This window comes from Pelodiscus sinensis, chromosome 20 (genome assembly GCF_049634645.1).
Source record: "Pelodiscus sinensis isolate JC-2024 chromosome 20, ASM4963464v1, whole genome shotgun sequence".
NCBI lineage: Eukaryota > Metazoa > Chordata > Testudines > Trionychidae > Pelodiscus > Pelodiscus sinensis.
The window spans coordinates 350,720-374,957 of record NC_134730.1 but is presented as its reverse complement, the minus strand read 5'-3'; the positions used below and the strand labels follow the sequence as shown (position 1 = coordinate 374,957).

The following is a 24,238-nucleotide window of genomic DNA, read 5'->3' as shown; positions in this document are numbered from 1 at the left end:
AATGGCTCGAAAGGAGGGGACATAAGCCTGTGAAGGACCAGGTTGAGGTTCCAGGCAGGGTATCGAGCCCTCACCGAGGGGTACAATTTCTCCAAACCAGTAAGAAACCTTTTAACTACCTGGTTAGAAAAAAGAGAGGCTCCTGCCGTACCAACATGGAAGGCGGAGAGAGATGCCACATGGACTTTAAAAGAAGAGAAGGACAGGCTACTAGAACTGAGTTGAAAGAGATAGTCGAGAATAGTTGGAATAGAGGCCGAAGACGGTTGTACTCCTCTCCGGGACGCCCAAGACGAGAAGCGCCGTCACTTGGCAGCGTACGACCGCCTAGTAGAGGGCTTCCTGCTGCTAAGGAGCACCATCTGTATTTGTCGGGAACATTCCCTTTCTGGTTGGTTCAACCACGGATAAACCAGGCCGTTAGGTGAAGAGACCGGAGATCCGGGTGAACCATTATCCCCCCATCCCAAGGTTGGGTTAGCAGATCCCGAACTGGAGGGAGTGCTATAGGGTATTGGGTCAGCATGTCCACCAGGATGGGGAACCGGAACTGTCTGGGCCACTTGGGGGCTATGAGGATGATCGAGGACCTGAAAGTTCTCGCTCTGGTCAATACCCTGGAAATTAGTGGAAATGGGGGAAAAGCGTAGAGAACGCCCTTTGGCCACGTGGTCGTTAGGGTGTCTCCCTTGGAAAATTTCCCCAGCCCCAGCAGGGTACAGTAGTTCCTGCACTTGGCATTGCGTGCCGAGGCAAACAGGTCTAGGTGGGGATAGCCCCACCTGCGGAAAACCTGACTGAGAACAGAGTCCTTGAGCGACCACTCGTGGGCTCCAAAGGATCTGCTCAGTGTGTCTGCAAGTAGGTTTTTGCACCCGGGGAGGTACTCCCCCGAGGCATGGTATTGTGCATGACACACAGGTGCCAGAGACGCAGGGCCTCCTTGCATAGGGGTGGCGAACGCGCCCCACCCTGCTTGTTGAGGTAAAAAACCGCTGCAGTGTTGTCCATACGCACCAGGATGGAGTGGTGGGAGAGCCTCAGCAGGAATGTTTCGCAGGCCCTCCTCACCGCCCGCAGTTCCTGGACGTTGATGTGCAGGGACCATTCGGAATGGGATCAGAGGCCCTGAGTTCTGTGGCACCCAAGGTGTGTACCCCATCCCAGGTCGGACGCATCGGTGATCAGCGTCAGCGAGGGGGAAGGGGCGTTGAAGGGAACCCCGCTGCGCACCACGGATTCCTGGCTCCACCAGAGTAGGGAGTCCAGAATGTCCGGGAGCACTGTGACTATGGAGTCCCATAGACCCTTGGACTGGCAGAAGACCTTCGCCAACCACGCCTGCAGAGGTCTCATCCTCATCCTGGCATGTCGCACCGTGTAAGTGCATGCCGCCATATGGCCCAGCAGCCTGGAGCAGACCCGAGGTGTCGTGATGGGGGACCGAATTAGCCCTGAGATCAGCTCCACTATGGAGAGGAACCTGCTGTGGGGCAGGAACGCTCTTGCCACCTTTGCATCAAGGAGGGCTCCCACAAACTCTATGATCTGGGAGGGGGTCAGGGATGACTTCTCGACATTTATCATGAACCCTAACCTTAAGAAGAGAGCTCTTATGAGTGAAACGTGAGCTTCTACCTGCTCGTACGAGCGACTTTGGATTAGCCAATCGTCGAGGTACGGGAACACGTGTACCCCTCGATTGCGCAGAAAGGCGGCAACCACAGCCATACATTTTGTGAATACCCTTGGTGCAGTACATAACCCAAAGGGGAGTACCGTAAACGGAAAATGGTAACGGCCCACCATAAACCGGAGGAACCTCCTGTGACTGGGCCTGATAGCCATATGGTAGTAGGCGTCCTTTAGATCGAGAGTCGCGTATCAGTCGCCCAGTTGTAGCACTGGGATGACCGAGGCCAACGTCACCATTCTGAACTTGTGTTTTACAACCGCCTTGTTTAAGTATCGAAGGTCCAGGATAGGACGAACTCCCCCTTTTGGTTTTGGAACAACAAAATAACAGGAGTAAAACCCCTTGCCCCGCAGATGCGGTGGGACCCTTTCTATTGCTCCTTTTTCGAGGAGCGCCACCACTTCCTGAAACAGGATGTGTTCATGAGGGGTGTCCCTTACTAGGGACAGGGTAGGGGGTTTTGAAGGCGGTGGGCCCAGGAATGGGATAGAATAGCCCATATGTACAATGTTCAGGACCCAGGCATCTGATGTTATCAGGGCCCATGCCTGGGCAAAACAGGATAGCCGGGCCCCAAACAGGGGGCCAGGGTGGCAGTCTGGTACAGGACTCTCGAATATCATGTCAAAACTGTGGCTTGCCCTGATTGGAAGGGCCATGGGGACCTGACCTGGGGCGACGACATCAACCCCTAGGCCCCTGAGGGTGTGCAGCTGCCCGGGAACCTCCACTGGAGGCCCAGGAGCGGCGCCTCCAGAAATCCCCACGGGGGACCTGGGGCTGCGCTCTAACCTGCTGCCTATATGGCAGTTGTCGCCGCTGTGTGGCCGGCGTATGTATGCCTAAGGACTTCAAAGTTGACCTACTGTCCTTTAGGGTATGGAGCCTGGAATCGGTGTGCTCCGAGAACAAGGCCTTCCCTTCAAAAGGCAAGTCCTGGTTGGTATGCTTCACGTCCGAGGGAATCCCCGAGACGTGGAGCCACGCCCCGCGGCGCATAACGACACCAGTCGTCATGGTGCGGGCTGCCGAGTCCACAGTGTCCAATGCCACTTGGAGGGCAGTTCGTGTAATGACTTTACCCTCGGAAGCCATAGCCGCAAACTCCTGGTGGTCCTCCATCGGGAGTCAGTCTCTAAATTTTTCGACCGCCTGCCAAGTGTTAAAAGTATACCTGCTCAGCATTGCCTGCTGGTTAGCGATACGGAGCTGCAGAGCACCCGTAGCATAGACCTTACGGCCCAACAAATCCAGCTTCTTAGGCTCCCTTGCCTTTGGAGAAGGCCCGGGCTGGGGAAGCCTTTCTTTTTGGGCCGCGGCCTGTACGACCAATGATCCCGGGATGGGCTGGAAGTAAAGGAATTCGTGACCCGACTGCGGGACGAAATAACGCCTCTCTACCCCTTTTAGGGTAGGGGTCAGGGTTGCTGGCGTTTGCCACAGGGCATTAGTAATCTTTGAAACGGTTTTATTGAGCGGTAGAGCGAAACGCGTAGGGGTGTCCCCAGTGAGGATGTCTACCATTGGATCGGTATCCTCAATTATGGGCTCAACCGGAACAGCCAGGTTGGAAGCCATGAGCCGCAGGAGGTCCTGATGTGCTCTGGCATCCATTGATGGTAGCCCAGGCACTGGATCCGCCAGTGCCTCATCGGGGGAGGACGACGACAACTCCTGAATCAACACGGGAGCGGTCGTGACCAACTGCAGGGCCGGTTGGACGGTCTGAGCCTCCGGAGGGCCTGTCTCCGGTACCGGTGGTTGCGGTGCCACAGGATCTTGTTGCGGCACTCTAAGGGGGGAGGGAGGCGCCCTAGACAGGGACGCAGACGGGCGGGAACGGTGCCCTGAAGCCTCCGACCCCATAGATGGTGATGACTGGCCCTGCCACTGGTGATAGGCCCAGGGAGTCCAAAAAGGCCACTGTGAATGAGGGGGCCACATCTGCTGGTTGTGGTCCCTCCGGTGTCTGGATCTGGACTTGTGGGTCGAGGATGCTCCCGAAGACCCTGACCGAACCGACACCGCGTCTGAGTCCGAAGAGTAATCGGACTCCGGCCAAGGCGGAGCCGATGAGGAGTGTGGTGCAAACCTGGCCATCGACTCAGGTTTGCCCGCATGGGCGCGGCGAGGATGTGCCATCTGCGGCACTGGGGGACCCATGCGTGGTGCGGCGAACTCTGCCGAGTGCGAAGCAGTCAACTGTGGCACCGGGGTGCCCAGGCCCGGTGCGGCGAACTCTGCCGAGTGTGAAGCAGTCAACTGTGGCACCGGGGTGCCCAGGCCCGGTGCTGGTTGCGTCATCAGTAGTTGTGGCACCGGGGTACCCAAGCCTGGTGCCATTTGCAACGTTTGCGGCACCGGGGTACCCAGCCCCGGTGTTGACTGTGTTGCGTGAAGTTGCGGCACCGGGGTGCCTAGGCCCGGTGCCGGCTGCATCGCCAGTAGCTGCGGCACCGAGGTGCTCAGGCTCAGTGTCGGTTGTGATGCCTGGAGTTGTGGCACCGGGGTGCCTAGGCCTGGTGCTGAGTGCGACGTATGAAGCTGTGGTACTGGGGTGCCCATGCCCAGTGCCGATTGCGTCGACTGGAGCTGCGGCACCGGGGTACTCAGGCCCGGTGCCGATTGTGTGGCCAGCAGCTGTGGCACCGAGGTGCTCAAGCTCGATGCTGACTGAGTCATGCCCGACTGAAACGGTACCGGGGTGCCTAGGCCCGGTGCCGGGGTAGACCACTGGGTTGATGCCGGTGCCGATGACGGCACGGAGACGGACGCCGACTCCTGTGAGGCCACATGGCTATGGGGGTAGGGCACCGGTACGGCCAAGCGGGGCCCTGGCAAAGTGGAGAGCAGCGATCTGCCATGGCTGGAAGCTCCCTGAGACTGATGGCTCGGCGCCGCAAAGGGTGCCGTAGTAGCAGTGGGAGCCGACCCCACCGGGGGTGGTCCCGACGCATAAGCCACCATAGCATGCCGACCCGGGCCATGCATGGGCGACGGCGGTGCCCTCTAAGCCTCCAACGGGGGTGACCTCGACCCGTCCGAGTTGACCGACGACGGCGGGGAGGTCGTAAGACTGATTAGGTCCTGCACTGCTTCAAAGGTGTCCGGCGTAGATGGACGATGAGAGGGCAGGCGACCAGGGCTCACCAGGCCCCCTTGGTGCCGACGGTGCACCGGGGGGGAAACACGCACCGGTGAACTGCCGGTGCGGTGTCCATCGGACGTTGGCTTTTTAGACGGAGACCTGCCCCAGGACTTCTTCACCCTCTTAGATGGCGGAGAGTGAGACCGGTGCCGGGATCTCGACGTCGATGCCCGGTGCCGGTGTGCAGCCTCGCGCATGGAGGCCGGTGCACTGTGCACCGCAGGCTGGTCCGGCGGTACCGGTTGAAGCGCCGTCTCCATCAGGGGAAGCTTCAAGCGGGAAACTCTTTCTTTCCTCGTACGGGGCTTGAAAGACTTGCAGATTTTGCAGGCAATTGCCAGATGGGCCTCACCCAGACACTTAAGGCAGCTGTCGTGTGGGTCGCCCTGGGCATAAACTTCCCGCAGTCAGCGCACGCCTTGAAGCCTTGCAGCCCTGGCATTCCTTACCCCCAAGGGGGGAAGGAGCAAAAACAAAAAAACCTAACTATCTAACTACACAAACTATTTACAATGTGAGAAACGGGAACCATTAACTATCTAATCCTAACAGACAGAGAGAGAGAGACGCTCCAACGACCGACACGGCGGTAAGAAGGAACTGAGGTGGGGCAGCGCCAGCAGGGGTATTTATGCCCCGCCATGGCGGCGCCACTCCAGGGGGCGCCCCACCGGCGCTACGGGTACCGCTAGGGAAAACGCTCCGGAAGACGTGGTGCACGCGGCGCACACACCTACTTCGAATGGACATGAGCAACCACTCGAAGAAGAACAGACATACACAGTTAGATCAAAGGACAGCTAGCCCAGTATCCTGTCTTCCAATGGTGGCCAATGCCAGATGCCCCAGAGGGAGGGAACACAACAGGTAATCCTCACATAATTTACACTGTTACTCATTTACAGACATACAGAGGCCAGGGACACTATTCCTACCCATCCTGGCTAATAGATTCATGGAGGTTAGGTCCATCAGTGGCTATCTAGCTCTTTTTGGAACCCTGTTAAAGTCCTAGACTTTACCACATCCTCTGGCAAGGAGTTCCACAGGTTGACTGTGCACTGAGTGAAGCAAAACTTCCTTTTGTTTGTTTTATACCTGCTACCTCTTAATTTCATTTGGTGACCCCTAGTTCTTATATTGTGGGAATAAGTAAATAACTTTTCCTTATTCACTTTCTCAATACCTGTCATGATTGTATAGAACTCTATCATATCCCCCCTTACCCCTCTCTCTTCTAAGCTAAAAAGTCCCAAATCTCTGTTCATATAGGACCCGTTTCAACCCCCCAATCATTTTTGTTGCCCTTTTCTGAACCTTTTCCAATGCCAATATATCTTTTTTGAGATGAAGAGACCACATCTGTACACAGTATTCAAGATGTGGGAGTACCATGGTTTTATATAGAGATATTAAGATATTCCTGATCTTATTTTCTATCCCTTTTTTAATGATTCCTAACATTCAATGGGCTTTTTTGCCTGCCGCTGCACACTAAGTGGATGTTTTCAGAGAACTATCCACAATGACTCCAAGATCTCTCGAGTGATTATAGCTAAATTTGTCTCCATCATTTTGCATGGGTAGTTGGGATATTTTTAATCAGTGTCCCGAAAGAAAATACAAAATCATGGCTGATCAAATCTGTAGATGATGCAAAGGTTGGGGGAGTGGTAAATAAAGGTGGTCACAGATACAGAGTGATCTGGACAGCTTCATAGGATGGGCACAAGCAAACAATATGAGTTTTAACGTGCCCAAGTGTAAAGCTGTGGATCTAGGACCAGAGAACATAGGCCATGCCAACAGGTTTGTTTGTAGGAATAGTGGCTTAGACGTTCTCAGGATTCTGTATTCTGTACAATGCTTATTATGCCCAGAGTCCTGGCCATGTTCCAATGTAGTTAATAATAAGTATGTTAAATGTTGCGTAACTGACTAATCGAATAGTTGATGCAAAATGCATCGACTATTTGATTAGTCGACAGGACGCCTCTGCCTTTGAAGGTCTAGAGCTGTTTCTACGCTTCAAAGATGAAAGCGCCGTGTGGAGCACAGGGTCAGCTGGGGACTCGCTGACTCCAGGCTCTGTGAGGCACTGCCGCTTTGAAACTGCGGCTGTGTTTCAAAGACAAAAGCACTGCATGGAGCCCAATCCCCAGCTGATTGCGAGCTCCACATGGCAGTGTCACTTTGAAACACAGTGGGCTGCACGGAGTCCCCTGCTGATCCCGGGCTCCACACAGCGCTGCTGCGAGGAATCTGACACCAGGCTCCCAGGTGTTTGAAAGTGGCAGCACCGCACGGAACCTATAGTCAGCTGGGGAGTACCCAGCTGACCATGGACTCTATGTGGTTCTGCTGCTTTGAAATGCCGAGACGAGCATTTGCTTACAGATAGTCGACTAGTTCTTCACATTCCCAGTTAACAAAATCCTGCTTTTGTAAAGATCTGCCTTTCAACATTTTCAGCTGGACACAGCAGTCTTCATACCTGGCCCTACGCTGCTGTGCAGTTGTATGGAGTCCCAACAGTTGCAGTGTTCTACCTCAACAGTGGTTTCACTTTAGTGGTCCAGCATATGGCTAACTTTTCTAGACTCTGCATTTAAAATGCACCTGCAAACAATGCACATCCACCTAGAAACAGGAAGCAGCACAACAATTTTGCAACTGCAATTAAAAGGCCGAGTTTAGAAGATTAGTATAATATAATTTGTAAAACACTTTGAGATGCAAGGTGCTCTGTACAGACGTATGTTCTCACTACCTGCATTTACACACTTCACATATTAAGGGAAAATGGAAAAATGACTGAAACCATCAAAAACAAAATACTATGAATGTAAAGTATTTATATAGTCATGAAACTAATTTTAATGATCCACAAGTATAATTTTACTGTAAATAGGGACTAACCATGAAATTCAGCTAAATTAATTCTTGTACTTAAGAGGAAAAATAATTGAACATTTCTTTGCAAAAATTAAACCTACAAACTTACCTCTATGAATGATTTTCAAGTTTTCTTTTAAGTGGTTTAGTGCTTTCACAGTCTAGGAAAAAAGAGATTTTGTGGATGAAGAGCGAGTTACTGTAGTCACATTCCTGTGCTTATTAAACTCTCTGAGCAACATGAACCAGAACAATAGTAAGGAACCCTGAGTGTCTGAAAGGAAACAATATAAGACTTCTATACTGGTCATCAGCCTATTTTGACAGATTTCCGCACCCCTTTTTGGTGTATGTCCACTCTCCTACCTCCTTTCTGGACATGCAGACTTTTGGAATAGTGGTCATTTTGAATTTTTATGGGAGCATTACGACTGCTTGTATCTGAGCTTTTTCACATTTACAACTATTTTAAAGATGTTAAGAAAAACGGGTTTTTTTTTACACATTATATAAAGTTTAGTAAACAGAAGTATAAAGTGTGAAGGCAAATATGTTAGCAGATCTTTTGCATATTTGTATGCATTTTTTAAATTAAGGTATTAAATATTAGACATGGAACATGAATTTACCAAAAAAAATAATTGTATGGGCTTGTTTAGAAGCATAGTATAAAAAGAACTATTTTAAATATTACATATTAGTAACAGAGAATGTGGTTTTAGAGAAAACAAAGTGTGGTAGGTTTTAAGATGGCACAAAGGAAGAGGCTGTAGAACAGCTGAGAAAAGCAGAAGCGTTTCAGCTTGTTACAAAAACAAAAAGAAAATAAACTCACAGAATCCGCAAAAAAGTTTTAAAAAAACAGGAAAGGAAGAAAGCCTGAGTCACTGACCAAGAGGCAGAGCGAGAAGAAAAGCTCTTATCCTGGCAGCTGCCAGCAGTCAGCCAGTAATTCCACAACAATCGGCCTTGGGCAAGCCACGGCTTTTGGCTGAGTCAATCAGAAGCTATTCTTAGACAAATCCTAGAAGTACATTTTCCAGAAACAATCATAATGTCCCAGGAGGGGTGACTTTTGTCAGCTGGTCTCCTTAGGCATTGACGTCTTTGCAACTCACTGATGCTTTGAAAAGACTAGTGGAGGACTGTGTTCTGCAGGAAGAAAGCAGGATACCATGGCTAAGAGCTAACATGGGGTGCTTAGACAACCTGTCCCCAGACCCCTCTGTCAACCTATCAGTTATGCTCTTACAGAGAGAACAACCCACCACTCAGACCATTGTTAGAAATATCTTCCTCATCTTAGGCTGTGGGGCTAGTGAGGGACGAGAGCCAAAGGGGGCAGTTCAGTGTGTCCACAGAAAACCAATCTAAACCAAATCAAAACTAAGCACACCCAACAGATGTAACCTCAAGCTGTAATTCTAGGCTAGAGGAGGTATGGTGAACTTTGTATGTGCCGCTCTCCCTTGCTAGAGAGGAAGACTCCGAGAGTAGTGGAATAAGCACTTTACTTATAAACCTCTGGTGTTACTGGTGTCACTTTGATCACATCCCTTTTCTGAACTCCAATCCCCTTCCTTTGCATCTACACAAGACTTTTCCTAAGTGTGGATCCCATGGACAGGTTAGCAGTCTGACTGCCAAGCGATTTCTCTCAGTATGGCTAACGAAGAACCTACTCCAATATTTCCAAAGGAGAGGTCAGTAGAGCCCTGCAAATCTGCAAGTAACCATGGACCAGGTTTGTGGGTGGTGGATCGGATGGAGATACAAAATTTGTATCAGTGCAGGTCTCTAGGGTCAGACTGCTTTGGTATTTCATGCATGCAGCTCCTGTTACCTAGGGTCTTAATGAGCAGCATCCAAGCCCCTAACGGTATGATGATACATATACATAGGGTTCTCCTTCAGCCACTATCCCACTGCTCTGCAAGTCCAGTACCAGGACTTGTGTGTGCGGAGCAGGACTTGGGAAGGGCTGTTTTTGTTTATGACACTGTCCAATGCCTCTACTGTGGAAGGCTGTTTGAAAAACCCACTAGTGTAACTGGCTGAGGTTCGCTGACCTCTTGATTCCATTCAAATGAAGCCTCCATAGTTCTGGAACCAAAGGAAGGTTCAGAAATTGCCAGCTCCTCCATGCAGCCAGCATGCCCCACTGTGCCCATAAACCAAGTGATGGGCATTAATCCTCAGAAAGTACCTCCTCTAGCTTATAATTAGCATAAAGAGTAACACTTTGGTGAAATGGAGTCTCTGTTGTCCACTCAGTTGGGCCATCCCTCTAAAGGCTACTGGCATGCTGGCTCTGGGGACTAGAGGCTCCTGAGCTCTCTTGCCTTAAACATACAGATGTCATACACCACTCCAAAAGCCCAATTTATTTCTGAGAATTTGCAGAGACAGTTACAGAAGTCAGAAAAGGCTGGAGACCCAGTGTCAGCCCCAATATTGCATGCAACGCACCCCATCGTGCCAAGCACTGGACCTCCCTTTCATTTTGGCAGTACCTGTTCACTCTGATGTTTACAGACATGGAGAATGCAATCAAGAGCAGAACTCCTATGTGCTCTGAAACTGGCTGATCAAAACTCTCCAAGACCAGATTTTTCCCACGTCTGAGTGGCCAGTATAAGTGACAGAAACAATCAGAAGAAAACACAAAATGCCTGAAATGTGGACATTTTGTATTTCATTACAGATTCAAAACCCATCACATTTCTTTATGAAAATATAGGGAAAAAAGCACTTCAAAAACGTGTGCTCTTCCATGATTTTTCCGCCAAAGTACCATTTTCATGAATTTCAGATGCACTGGAAAACTTGGGAGCAGCATGAAAAGAAGACAAACCAGAAGAGTTTGGCTCTCCATTGGTCCTGTCTGGAATGGGAGCCTACTGTCAAGCAATGAACCAGCCCAGGCTAGTACCATCGATTAACATGACAATCTAAGGGGAGGGTTACTGGAGGGTCAATTAACCAGCACAAAAAAGGGCCTTTGGATTCAGTATGATTTTCAGGCAAAAGCTTCTGGGTGTCTTTATTCACTGAGGCCTGCCCCTTCAGGGCTGCTGACTGCATCTTGGCTGAGAAATAAAGGTTAACATAGTAATAAAGAAATGATAAAACACAAACCGTAAAGATTCTACAGAACCAGAGGGAACAGAGCTAAAAGGTCAAAAGCATAAACTTTTAAAATGATCTTCAAGAATGTGCAAAAAGGAAGCAAACAAATCTAAATACTTACAGCTAAAGTGATTTTGCCTAAGATTTCTTCTGGAATAACATCATCTAATACACTATATACATATTTGTAAAACTTATCGAACGAGGTAGACATGAGCTCCATACAGATCCAACAATCACCCTAAAAAAGAGAAACAGATATCATGGTAAAATAATACATAATCAATAGAATGGAGAGTCCTTGAGAATCTGATCAGGGCCATGAACTGGCAGCATTTATTGTGCTCCAACAGTCTTGCCCACAAGAGGGCTAAAGTCTTGTAAAGAGTCTTGGGTGCACATTTGAATATGTCCAGTGGAAGTATGGGCATTTCCCTTCAGTTTATGTCAACCTTGCCCTACCAGGAAAAAGAGAAGACCAGAGGGAAGAGGCACCTCTTCTTCCTCTGTGTAAGATCCAAGTCACTGGACATGGAGTTGGCTCCTAGCACCCATAGCTGAGTCACTTTCCCCGATTTGCATCATTTTATTTAAAAGATGTAATGGCTACAAAACAAATTACACACTACACAGGACCCCAGATAAACCTTCAAACTAGGAACTGAAGCAATCCTCCATGAAAGATGAATATCCCTGCCTTGCACACAGTGCCCCTGCCCAGGTACAGTGCTGTCAGTGAAGAGAGGGGGATAGCTTTAACGGCACAATGTAACCTGAACTGTGCTACACAGATGTGGCTGCAACGGCTACCCGAGAAACAGGCTTTGATGAAACAAAGACGATGAGGCTGCAGCATTTTACTAAGCATTGTATTCTTGAACTTAAACCTTTGCAGACCTAAAACCTCAGATGGGTCAAGAGTTCTGACAACTAGACTGGAGTTTTTTCTTCTGGCTGAACCTTGTCCAGAGCAGGGGCAGAGAGAGGGTACTGACAAGACAAACTTTCGGAAGCGCAGTTCATATGGTGGGTTGCACCAAGTGCAGAATGAAAAGGTGGGTGGTTGAGTCTATGCTTGTAAGTGTTGTGCACTCTCATTTCCAACGGGTTCTGCCATGTATATGCTGATCATCAGTTTTCAGACCTTGGGACCATGCCTGGCAGTTCAGAGTTCAGTCTTGATAGTGTGTGGCTATGAATGAAGGCCAGACTTTTGATGTAAGTCAATTACAACCCAACCAATGTGCTCCAAAGAAGTTGTCTCAGCTCAGTGATAAATGTTTCTTGATTAGCCTTCTGAAAAGCTCTTACTTGCTAACACATGGGGAGGTGTGTAAGAGAAGTCTAGAATTTTACTTTAAGTAATTGAAAACTCATTGTTTTTTCTCCAGAAGAAAGAAATCTCCAATGTGTTACAACCCCATCGCTCCCATTTCACAGAGCTGGGGCCATGTTCCCCTAGAGATAAATGCCAGGAGTCCTGGGGGGATTTTGAAGCTACTGAGCTTCAGCAAAACCTTGTGTACAAGAGGAATGGGCAGAAGCGATGAGCCATACAAGGCAGGAGAAGAGTCCTGAGAGAGATCCTGGACTGTGGCCCAGGAGAGAGGAGAAATTGAGAAGTTCCTGCAGCGCTTCGTTGCCAACAGATCTCTTTGGGGAGTTCCCCACTTCAGGAAGATCACTCTGAAACATGTGGGTCGACAGTGTACTTGTGGTAGATGGAGAAGACTCTGCTGCGGTGATCTGAGAACTCATTCTGAGAACCTGGCAGACAGAAAGCCTTGAGCTGGATGGAGTGGGCTATGCAGAATTCCCACAAGCAAAGTACTTCCTGGCAAAGGGGAGAGGAGCGTGCTCCCCCTGTTTATTGATATAAAACATTATTATTGTATGGTCTGTGAGAACTGACACACATTAGCCAGCCACATGAGGTCAGACGTAAGGATGTTAAAGACTATCTGATAGAGGCGGCAAAGGGGGGGAAAAGGGGTACTTCAAAGCGGCAGTGGCCACACAGCTGAGCCAGGAATTAGCTGTGTGGTGCTGCTGCTTTGAAACGTCAAGGCGGCACTCAAAGGGGCAGTGCCGCACAGCTGATCCCCAGCTCAGGGTGTGTGATGCTGCCTCTTTGAATGCTGCCTTGGCATTTCAAATCGGCAGCACAACATGGAGCCCGCAGTCAGTGGGGGACTCTGAGTCCCCCGCTGACCCCAAGCTCTATGACGGCACATCCGCTTTCAAATGCACAAGACCCCCCGCTGGGGACTCTTGTACATTTCAAAGCTAGTACCCGCATGCAACCCGGAATCAGCGGGACTTCCCATTGGCCACGGGCTGCACACAGAGTTCCGCATTCCCAGCGGGGGCTCTTGTACATTTCAAAGCTAGTACCCGCATGCAACCCGGAATCAGCGGGACTTCCCATTGGCCACGGGCTGCACACAGAGTTCCGCATTCCCAGCGGGGGCTCTTGTACATTTCAAAGCTAGCACCCGCATGCAACCCGGAATCAGCGGGACTTCCCATTGGCCACGGGCTGCACACAGAGTTCCGCATTCCCAGCGGGGGCTCTTGTACATTTCAAAGGAGGAATGTGGAAGTGCCTATTGACTAGTCAATGGAAATTCCATCAACTACTTGACTAGTAAATTAACCAATATTTAACATCCTTAGTCAGAATGCCTTGTAAGCCAGCTAAACTGCCCTGAGCGCTCTGATGCTGATGCATAGCAAGAGCTCTTCCGGAGACCAGAGGTACCGAGGGACTCAAAGCAAGCTCCCCACCCCATTGCTGATGCAGCTGTCACGAGAGACGCTGAGGATTGGGGCCTTAAGAAAGGGAATCCTGAACATACTGCTAATGGGTCTAACCATTAACTGAGGGAAATAATCACCGAGTGGGGGGACTACAATGTGTGTCTAGATGGCGTCAGCTTGGTGCGGAGACTGATGCCAGTCACACCTGAAGAAGTTTGAGCCGAAGTCTCACATGCTAAACCACATGAGATACGATGGCCTAGGAGCTATAAGCAATTTCTTGCCATGGTGATGGGTGATTCCTGAGGCTCTCTACAAGCATCATTATTGCGTGGAACTGTGCTTCTGGGAGAGTCTCGCTGGCCTGTAGTTGAGGATGGTCCTGATGAAGTCTACCCTCTGGACTTGTGTGTTCATCAGCAGACAAATATCAGCCTCACACTGGAGACCCAGTGGCAGGCAAATCAGCTTTCAGCACTAAAATCTGGTATCCGCAAGTGTTAGCTTGGATATAAGGCTGAGCCCGTGGAATGGGCACCACCCACGAGGATTTCTATAGAGAGTTCAAAATAGTAAGAGTCCCTTTGACCTTTCCTTAAGGATGGCTACATCCTACTAAATCAGGGTGTTGTCTGAGGCATACAGCTTGGACAAAAGGGCAGTTGCAGACTCTGCTCGCGGCTTCGGAGGCTGGACCGGGCTTTGCCTGGGAAGGATTTCAACTTGCACCCCAAAAATCCCACAGGAAATTAACTCCTTCCTGTTACAGTACACTGAAGGCTGCTACAAACAGAATTTTAAATTAAAATAAAAACCTCTGGTATAAATGAAACAAACTCAGATTGCCCACCTCTCTGAAGAGTGCTCCATAAAACTGAACAATATAAGGGCAGTCACTACTTCGCATCACTACATCCAAGTCCATTAGAAGCTGCTTCTGTTCCTTTTCATCCACCGTTGACCGAATTCTCTGAAAAAGTAAGGAGTGGCAGAGACTTTAACACTAATATGCTACTTCCACATCAGCAGCTGCCAGTGTAAGAGAAAAACCCAGTCTCGGGGTGGAGCACAGGGTCTCACAGACGTGAAAATGAGGCCATGTTTTTAAATGAGAAAATATTGCAATTAATAAACACCTAGTGCAAGTTAATTCAAATGATGAAATCTCTATTCAAATGTTACTCCAAATCTCAGCATTATCAGGTGGAGCTCATTAGGCAGCAGAAGACAATTGAAGATTTGCTTTATTCTCTTTAAAACCCAGAGCAAAATAATATTCAGGGTTTCATGATCAAAGTCACATAGTGGTGAGTTAGCCACAGTTCCCACTGATGCTGAGACATGTTTTGAAATGTATTCTATTTAAATTCTCTAAAGGAAAGAAATGAAGAGAATCCCCCACAGTGTGCTCACAATGTCTGAGACAAGTTAGTATTTTCACACTGTGGCTTATACTGCACATGCAAGGCAGGCTAAAAGAACAGACAGCTTTGCATTTCTTGGCTGCTAGTGGCCTCTGCTGTTACAGACACATAATGGTTTGCATTCTATTATAGCTTTCCAAAACTTGTGTTTCAGGATAAAAGCCTTCCATGGTCAGTTTCTGCCTGAAGAAGATTTTTGTTTCTTGAAAGCTTCAGCGAAAACCACTCAACTGTTTTCCAGCATGAGACAGGGAAAAAGGAGGGAACTGATTCATGCCAAAACTTGTGGAAAAACCGCCACACTAGGGCCGTGGTATCCAACACGCTAGCCACATGTGGCTATCTGGCTGGTTGAGTGAGGCTATTTGGCTTGAACAATATGGCCATTTGGCCAGTTAAGTGTGGCTAGTTTGCTGTAGCTGTAGGCACTATAGTGGTTGGACACCACAGCACTGGCGCATCATCTTGCCAACACTACTGAGAGTAGAACCACGGAGGTCAGTCAGACTCCTCATTACTAAGTGCTACACATGGCTGTAGGGTCAGGCTCTTGCACTGCAGTATTTGAGAAATAACATGTGATCATGTCATTGCACGTGTCTCGCAATGATGCACTCCTGGGGGAAGAGTAGCTGTTGCATAATTGTTCTTACCTTTGACATTTCCTGGTATTCTGAGTGCTTCACCACGCAGCCTTAATGTTCTAGTAACTTACATTTTTGCCTAGAACAATAATTCCCTTCTTTCCCAATGGATCCTAAGTACTCTAGAAAATTGGCATGCTAGTTGCACAGCATACACAGGAATTACTTCATCCATCTCCCCTCCAGTGCAGCCAAATGGGTGGGATACAGCAATCGCAGGCCCAGCGAGTGTATGGCTCAGGCCATTAACAAAGAAGCTACAGAAATGTTCATGTCTAGGTCACTGGTTCAAATCTACCTCTCAGCAGTTCAGTGGTATACGTGAAATGAGTTTGGTGAGACTGTTCTATGTTTCATTAAATACATGGTTACAACTGTCCATATTCTGCAGGCTCTCCCTGCAAAGATGTGAAGGGCTGAGAGCATCTAACATCTCCCTTTAGACTGTTGGGTGGGCTGGGGCATGAAGAAGCTTGCAGAACTGCTGCTTTTGCTTTTAGCTGTGGTGCTGATCGAGGACATTAGCAGCCAGGGTGGTGAGCCCAGCCCTCTTCAAGAACACTGAATGCAGTGGGCTCTTTCTCTGGGATGCTCCCAGGCCAGACAGCTACTCCTGTAAACACTGCCCGGCCGCAGCTTGTCTCCAAGAGGACACTCTACAAGCAGATGAACAGCTGGGGCTCAGGAATTAGTTCTTCTCCAGCTGGAAAGCTTGGCATCACCCTCCACGCAAAGTCACCTCCTCTGCGCACATCTTCCTTTAACAATGCTGCCTCTATGCCACATGTGCTTAACCCTCACCCATAGCCCCCATTACTAAAATAGGAGAACGCCCTTCTCAACGGTCCTCCTGTTTCTCCTGGCTCCAGCTCACACACAATGTTGTGATCAGCCCTCCCACAACTAGACAGCAGTTCAGCTGTGCCATCCCACATCAGAGCACAGAGTTCCTTGCAGGCTTCCCTTCTTGATTTTAACACCTTCCCTGGATTCTCCCCAGATACAGAGTGTTCTTGCTAGTCATCTACTACTGGCCTCTCCTTGTTCCCCTGCACAATCCATCAAAAACTCTTTCAAACAGACCAAAGAATAACAAGAAACCCAGGAAGACACATGATATCCTCAACCAATGCACCTTCGGGGAGTCCAAAGGAAGATCTGATGGAGGGACTAGGAAGAGGTTCCATACAAAAGTGCTAGAGGCTGAAGACAGGTGATTCCAATGGAGGGAGATGCAAACGTTGCATCCAGCATCAGTCCAGGCTATGAGTGGGCCTGGCCAGAAAGGGATGATCCCGTTTAGCCAAAGGAGATAGAAAAATTGTTCTTATTAACTTCAGAGGATAGGACAAAAAGCTATGGCCTTAAATTGCAACAAGGGCGGTTTAGGTTGGACATTGAGAAAATCTTCCTCTCGGGGCGGTTTAGCCCTGGAACAAATGGCCTCCAGGAGACTGTGGAATCTCCATAGCTGGAGCTTTTTATGAACAAATTAGACAAAGACCTGGCTGGTTATATCACAGTCCTAGTTTGACTGCAAGGGACTGGACTAGATGGCCAGTGGAGGTTCTTTCGAGTCCTACACATTTGTGATTCAATGGCCAGAGCATGCCATTTAGAACGGCGTGTAAGAGTGTGTCTAGACTACGCAGTTTTTTCGAAAAAAAGTGGCCTTTTTTCAAAAAAAACTTCATCTGCAGCTAGACTGCTGTCGCATTCTTTTGAAATTAAATTGAAAGAATGCGGCGGTTTTTTCAAAATTGGTAAACCTACTTTTACCAGGAAGAATGCCTTTTTTTGAAAGAGCTCTTTTGAAAAAAGGCATTCTTGAACGCAAACAGGGCTTTTTCGAAAGAGAGCATCCAGATTGCCTCAGTGCTCTCTTTCGAAAAACTCTTGTGGCTGTCTAGACGATCTCTTTTGAAAGAGGCTTGTAGTCTAGATGTGCCCTAAGTAAACACCCAATTCAATTCTATGTCTTACACTTCACCATCTAGCTATAATCCTGGGCTCTTGGTATCTGGCCAACAAGTGGCAGGAAAAACTGCTCTTTAGAGCAACAATTTAGGTAGAGTGTCACGTTAATATTTTCCCCGTACCATCCGGATTAGTCCCCTGTGCGAAAGCTCTCCAAAGCGCTCCAGTGATGTGCTAGTATAGATGCTCTGAGGGCAGACATGATTCGAACTCCCAAAACACTCCACTACAGCACCAGCAGAGTTCAGCTACAGTGTGTGGCGCAGACAATGCCCAGCACTGAAGAGATTACAACCCAGAAATGGAATCAAAGGCAGAAGAGGCTTCATCCAACCCAAACATACAAGAAAAAGGATTTAGCTGCACTGAACACTGACTAGTGGAAGCAGCTGCAAACTCCAACAAATTAAAAACAACGAACATGTTAAACTGAAGGACAAATCAGTGCAGCTCTTTGCAGGGCATCTACAAAGCCATCTTGGGCCACCTTGGCCTGGAACTGAAGATCAATCAAACACTCACACCAGAGCAATGCAACAGAAGGGCTCAAGGGCAAAGGGGGACTAGAACCTCTGACATGTTCCCTGATCCTGAAGGGTGACATCTACTTACCCAGGCATACGTTTCCCTCTCTGACGTGGACACTGGCTCTCTGTGTTCCAACACAGTCAGCTTACATGGAGGCATAGAGTTCCTTTCTCTGTTTTAAAACCTCTCTCTCTAGCTCACAATATTCCGCCAGCAGGTAGACCTGTTCTGAAAATGGAGTGCCTCTCTATCTCCCAGCCAGCTGCACAAGTGAAAATGACACACTGTAAAGTCTGATTAATAAATCGGACAGATTAACCATCTTCAGGCAGGCTGCTTTAGTGGCTCATTCACTATTATACACAAAATGGAAATGAAGACTTTGGGCAAAATCAGATGAGGGAATCCTAAGATTTCGCTGTCTCTCAGTAGGAACGCTTTGTAAGGCAAAAAGAAAGGACTGAGATTTTTCCCCTCCAGCGGGGATCATATATAAAATTTAGTGACATCTTGGGTGGCGTGTCATTGAGCATCATATGCTCACTTCAGAGAAGGAAAAACTGCAGCGAGATCATACGTTTTACCGTTCTCTCTTGTGGGAACCTGGTGCTCTCTGAGCTATTATAAGCTGCAGGTAGCCAGCAGTAAAAACAATCGCTATAAATGGGAGGGAAACTTAAAACATGTATTCTAAAGTGTCAGATAAGGTCAGGCAGCCGGATGGCAAAACTACCATGCGTGAGGCCACTGTACTGTTCTGGAGTGATGTGCCTAATTAGGTCAGGCCTCACATAGTGGGCATCTGTAGGCCTGACCTACTAGCAAATTTATCCAGATTGCAGTAGTGGATACTGAGCCTCTCTCAGATGAGATTAAAAAATGCTGAAATTATATTTGATTTTATTCAAGGTTTAATTTCCATAAACAGAATCTGAATGACCTTATCTCATTCAGAGCATGCAATGGATTTTCCTAGTTATGGAGGACTTGGCACAAAGGGGCCAAATGAACAGATTGTTTCACATGAAAAACAATTTTTGGGGACAAAAATTATGGTGCAGGCACCAGAAGATATGGGAAGATATGAGCACAAAATCAAGATGTGGGGCACAAAATTAATCAAGGAACCAAAAGACATGAAGAGAAAGAATCCTTTTATTGCCTATACACCAATGCTAGAAGCCTGGGTAGCAAACAAGAGAAACTGGAATGAGCATAAATTCGATCTAATTATAGTACCGAAATGTGGAGGAACTGGCTAAGGAATTTGCTGATAGTTAATGTTTATTTTCAAAGTCTTGGAATACCAGAAAAGTTCCAGAAGACTGAAAGAAATATAACGTTGTGCCAATATTTAAAAAAGGTAAATGTGCTAAAACAAACAATTATAGACCTGTGAGCCTGATATCAATCCCAGAGTAGATCATGGAGCTGCTGATATAGGACTTGATTAATAAAGGGTTTATGGAAAATAGATCCTAGAAAGCTAACTTGATATATTTTTTTATTAGATTACAAGTTTGATTGATAAGAATGTTGATGTAAAATATAACATTTTGGTTACAAACGTAGAAAGATATAAAATGTGGGACACAATAAATACATTTAAAGCTGTACAACTGGTTAGCCTTGAAATAGCTGTCAAAACATAAATAACTGTCAAATGCGATGTTTCTAGTGAGGTCCTGCAGGAACTGATTCTTGGACCAACAGTATTTGACATTTTATGAAAAAATGAAAGGAAACATAAAATCATCATGGATAAAATTTGCACATGAAACAAAAACTGGGGGAGCAGTAAGTAATGAAAAGGACAGGTCACTCATTCAGAGCAATTTGGACCAAGGGTAAACTGGGATCAAGCAGTTTGTAGGGTTGCCAGGTGCCCGGCATTTTCACCTCTCCTGGCCGGGGGAAAATTCAGAGAATACTGGACAGCTCAGGTGTCCGGTATTCTCTGATTTTTTTTTACCGGACAAGAGGCAAAAATACCGGACTGTCCAGGTGAATACCGGACACCTGGCAACCCTACTCAGGAAAACCATTTTATAGGAAATCTGGGGAAGACTCCACCATATAGTTCAGGGATTACCCATAGTAGACACCATTCTACTATTCTTCTGACACACATCATTAAGGAATCAGAAAATCTGAGGGTGATGCTCCAAAGGGCTAGAAGAGGAAAAAATGTGCTACAAGGCTTCTCATATAGACTTGGATCTAGAAGCAGCTCCAATATATCCTTGGCTGGAAGACAAAAAAGTATTCTTGTCATTTAAGTGCCCCATGAAAATCACATTCTCAGAACCCCTTGAAAAGGCCAGATTTGTGAACAGTTTCTGGAGCAGAGGAAGAAGTCCATAAGCTCTCCTGAATATTCATCAGAAGGTAAAATATGGGCCTCCAGGACAAGAGCTACTGGTGCTGTAGGTCTGGGAATTTAAGGATACTAGAAAAAAACATTTCCCCGCACCAGGAAGTTCAAGAATGCTGAACTGACACATGTAGGAACCTCAGACTAAGGGTCCATTGGACCATTAATTTCAATTAACTGCTTGAGGAAAGGGTTCGGTGACTGAGTTCTGATTCTCAGATGTGCAACTGGTGTCTCCTTAGTCAGCAGGCCTGGAGGGCCTGTCTTTAGTTCACATGTTGGTTGCTTTAAACAAATGCCTTAGGCTGTGAGCTCCTCTGAGAACAGGCAGCCCTTATTAAAGGCTCAGAAACAATAAACAGTTCACAATGTTTATTGTTTATTCTGTTTGTTTAATCACCAAAGAGCCCTGCTCTAACAGCAAGACTTCTCTCAGCATTCAGTCAGGGTCTGTAGCTCATTCTCTCCCATGCCAGGTGGAAGTGCCAGCGTGCCACAGAGCTCCTGTTGTTGTTTTCATATGCCTTCCTAACTGCTTGCAACTCTCGGCACTTATTTACCTGGAACGGAGTGGGGCCTACCACAGCAGTGTGGAAGAGAATTGGTTTTCTGATTCCAGAGATTCCACTGATAAGCAGGGCAGTGTATAGGTACAGAAGTGTGTCATGGCAGAGTTACCACAACCTGTCGCTCTCATACAAAGTAACTGGAGATCCTGGTGGGCAAATACTTGAGCGCTTCTTAAGAAGGAATCCAATTGTGAGATCTCTGGCCTAGACTCAAAGCTTGACAGAAGTGGGCCAGACTCTGAGAAGGCACTAAGGAGAGGGTCTGAAAATAAATGAAGAAGTTGGGCAACTTGAGCAGTTGAAAGATCTGGTCAGGATGGGCAGACACTATCTTGCAGGACCAGGCTATCACAAGTTATCTGTGATCCTCCTGCTGTAGGCTCTGCATCATCGATACTATTTGCCTAGTGTGGAAATAAGAAACAAGAGACAAGTCAAAGATCATTGTCTGGAACTGGAAATGGGTCTGCAAGATTGCAAAGTAGAGGCAGCATTGCTGACAAAGGCAAATTGGAAGATGGGGATGAGCTCTCTGTAGGACAAGGAAAAATCCCAAAGAGAAATCTTTATCAGAAAGACTTGGACTCAGTGCACCAATGGGCTTTGTGCACAGCTAATCAGAACCAGTGCTGGGCAAGACTGGTCTACTCTCCTTCCAGCCTGGCAGAGTGTTGAACGGACCCCCCAAACAACACAGTAGAATGAGTACTTTTTTCTGGTGAGATGAGATTTGCAAGGCTGCCCTTCAGTGCCTTACACTGGCTCACAGAAGGGAAGGATGACAGGAGGGGCGAAGGAGAGGAACTGAAATCTATGGGGAGGCTGTTTGATAGTTTTGACATCCCCTTGTCTGAAATGGATTTTTCTTTTTATTTGATTTGGGAGGCTTGACAATTTTGGAAGAAAGCTCTATTCTAAAAGGGGGAAATGGAGACACCCAAGGTGCTACATGTTTTTATTTGTTCATTATGTATTTTTCTTATTTGTTTCCCTCCCTCCCTCTCAGTTACCCACTTGAGGTGCTGCTTTTTCCTTTTGACTCAGGGCAGCACCCTGAAGGTCTGAACTAGCTCCCTCAGAATTGGCAGAGTAACCCTCCCCTCCCCCATGTGCTATGCTACCAGTTTTAAAGAAGCTGCTTCTGCAACCACTGCTTTGCTGCTGCCCCAGACTCTGCCATGCGCCTTGGAGAGACATGGAAGCACATCTGTATTTGTTATTTACTTTGAAACATGCCTGCAGAGGATGATGCAGGGAAGAGGCGAAACAGAGCTGGGCATGAGCTCTCATGCTGTAGTCCTTTGCTCATGTAGTAATGCTCTGTCAGCTTTAAAATCTTGCTGAAGTGTTTTCATGCCTGTGCAACAAAAGGGTGCACTCTCCTCCCTCAATGCTGACATTTTCGTATAGGATCACAGTCTTTTGGATTGTCTGTTGAAGCTGGCTAAGCTGATGATATCAGCTACTGGACAGCCTCAGCAGTAACACCTGCTGCCCGCTCAATAAAATGGTTGGCTAAGCCAAACTAGCATATCTGAAGGGAAACGATAGTGTGTCTGCTTGCAGATCCCGCTGTTTGGTGGGTACTGGTACATGGAGGCTGGCAGGACGGGTAAGGCTGCTCCGCGGCTCTGGTACGAAAAGCAGCAGATGTGACTACCGGAGCTCTGCTGACACTAGAGCCCTTTGTTGCATGCCATGATAAAGATGATGCCGAGCATGCAGCGGTTAAATGGAATACTGGGGCAACCAGGGAACAGTGGGCTTCTGGGCACCAGGAACCTGGCAGGATGGGTCGTGGAAGAAATGGAAAATGACAAGCAAGGTTGTCAAATGACCAACCTGAGGTAGCTGAGAGAACAGGCTCAGTGCCCAGAGTCCCATGTGATCCAGATCTAAAAGAACAGGGGATAAATATGGGGAAACTGAGCCACTCAAATTGGGAAAATCAGTGTGTTCATTTTTAAAACCTGTGATCTGTTTCTAGCCTGTAGGAGTCAGACCAGCTGGGAGGGGGAAAGGAGAGAGAAGAGGAGGCAGAAGGCTCAGAAAGATCCAATGAGGGGCAAGCCAACAACCACCAGTACTGGCTAAGGCCAGTGTTCCCTGCATGCTGGGTGCTTGTGCAGCTGCTCAGGAGAGAGTCCAGTGCCACCCAGCTGATTAGCAGAGCGCCCACAGCTAGGTTTTGTTTCTACTGGTGGGGCACATTCACACATGCCTCAGTGCACCCAACAGACATTTATTCCACAGATGGATAGAAAAGATTAGAGAGAATATTGGCTATGGCCTTTCCTGGAACAAGCGGGGCAAAAACCCAGTAACAGTGGCAACTGGAGTCCTGTGGCATGGGCCCTTCTAACTTCCAACCTCTCACAAACGAACTCATAGACTTTAAGGCCAGAAGGGACCATCACGATCATCTAGTCTGCCCCCTGCACATTGGGCTGCCCAATCCTGTAATAGACTCCTCCCCTCTGGCTCTCACCTCAAATCATGGTTGAAAGACTTCAAGTCCCAGAGAATCCACCATGAAGACAATAGCCACCGGTCTCTGGCTTGTTGCTTCTAAAACATCATGTTTTGCTGGGGAATGACCAGCCCACACAGCTGAGAGCTTGTCTGCCACATCAGTGCTGTTGGAGCCAATGCTCTCCCCTGAGTCTGAAACACCAAACAGCTTGGGAGAGCCGGCCTGGAGAGTCTGTGAAGCCAACGATTGCTGCTGAATTCCACTCCCTGCTGCCTGCCACAATGCTGTAAAGCAGAGGAGGCGGCACACTACTGTGCAGCTGGCCATGTGCAGAGGTTCTTTGATCTTACCCGGCCCTGCTGTCCTGCCATGTTTTCTCTTTAAATGCGAGTTTCCTGTTCTCAAAAATCCTCTTCCTGCCAAGGGAGGGATGGAGGGAGGGGAACCAAGCACAGTGAGATAAAACAAAATATACTGGGAAAGCTCCTGCCTGCTGACAGAAAGTGGAGAGGCCTAGAGAACCCACCACCTGCTTCGTCAAGCAGAGGCAAGTCACAGGGCGTTAGAACGGACTCAGATGCTGGTGGTATCCTGAGAGCTAGGGAGAGAGGACGGATAACC

General features: G+C 47.9%; 1 protein-coding gene across 16 annotated transcripts in view; it reads right to left on the bottom strand.

The window, feature by feature from the left end:
• The window catches only part of MAP2K4 (mitogen-activated protein kinase kinase 4), a 147,034-nt gene that overhangs the window by 38,193 nt on the left and 84,603 nt on the right, over nucleotides 1-24,238 (bottom strand). For 15 of the 16 annotated variants that reach the window (XM_014577690.3, XM_014577691.3, XM_075903425.1 and 12 more), the window contains 3 exons: nucleotides 14,479-14,598; nucleotides 10,990-11,109; nucleotides 7,849-7,900 (listed from right to left, as the gene is read on the bottom strand). In XM_014577690.3, the coding sequence (XP_014433176.1) occupies nucleotides 7,849-7,900; nucleotides 10,990-11,109; nucleotides 14,479-14,598 (292 nt within the window). The remainder of the gene's footprint in view (nucleotides 1-7,848; nucleotides 7,901-10,989; nucleotides 11,110-14,478; nucleotides 14,599-24,238) is intronic. The other variant, XM_075903434.1, reaches the window with a different exon arrangement.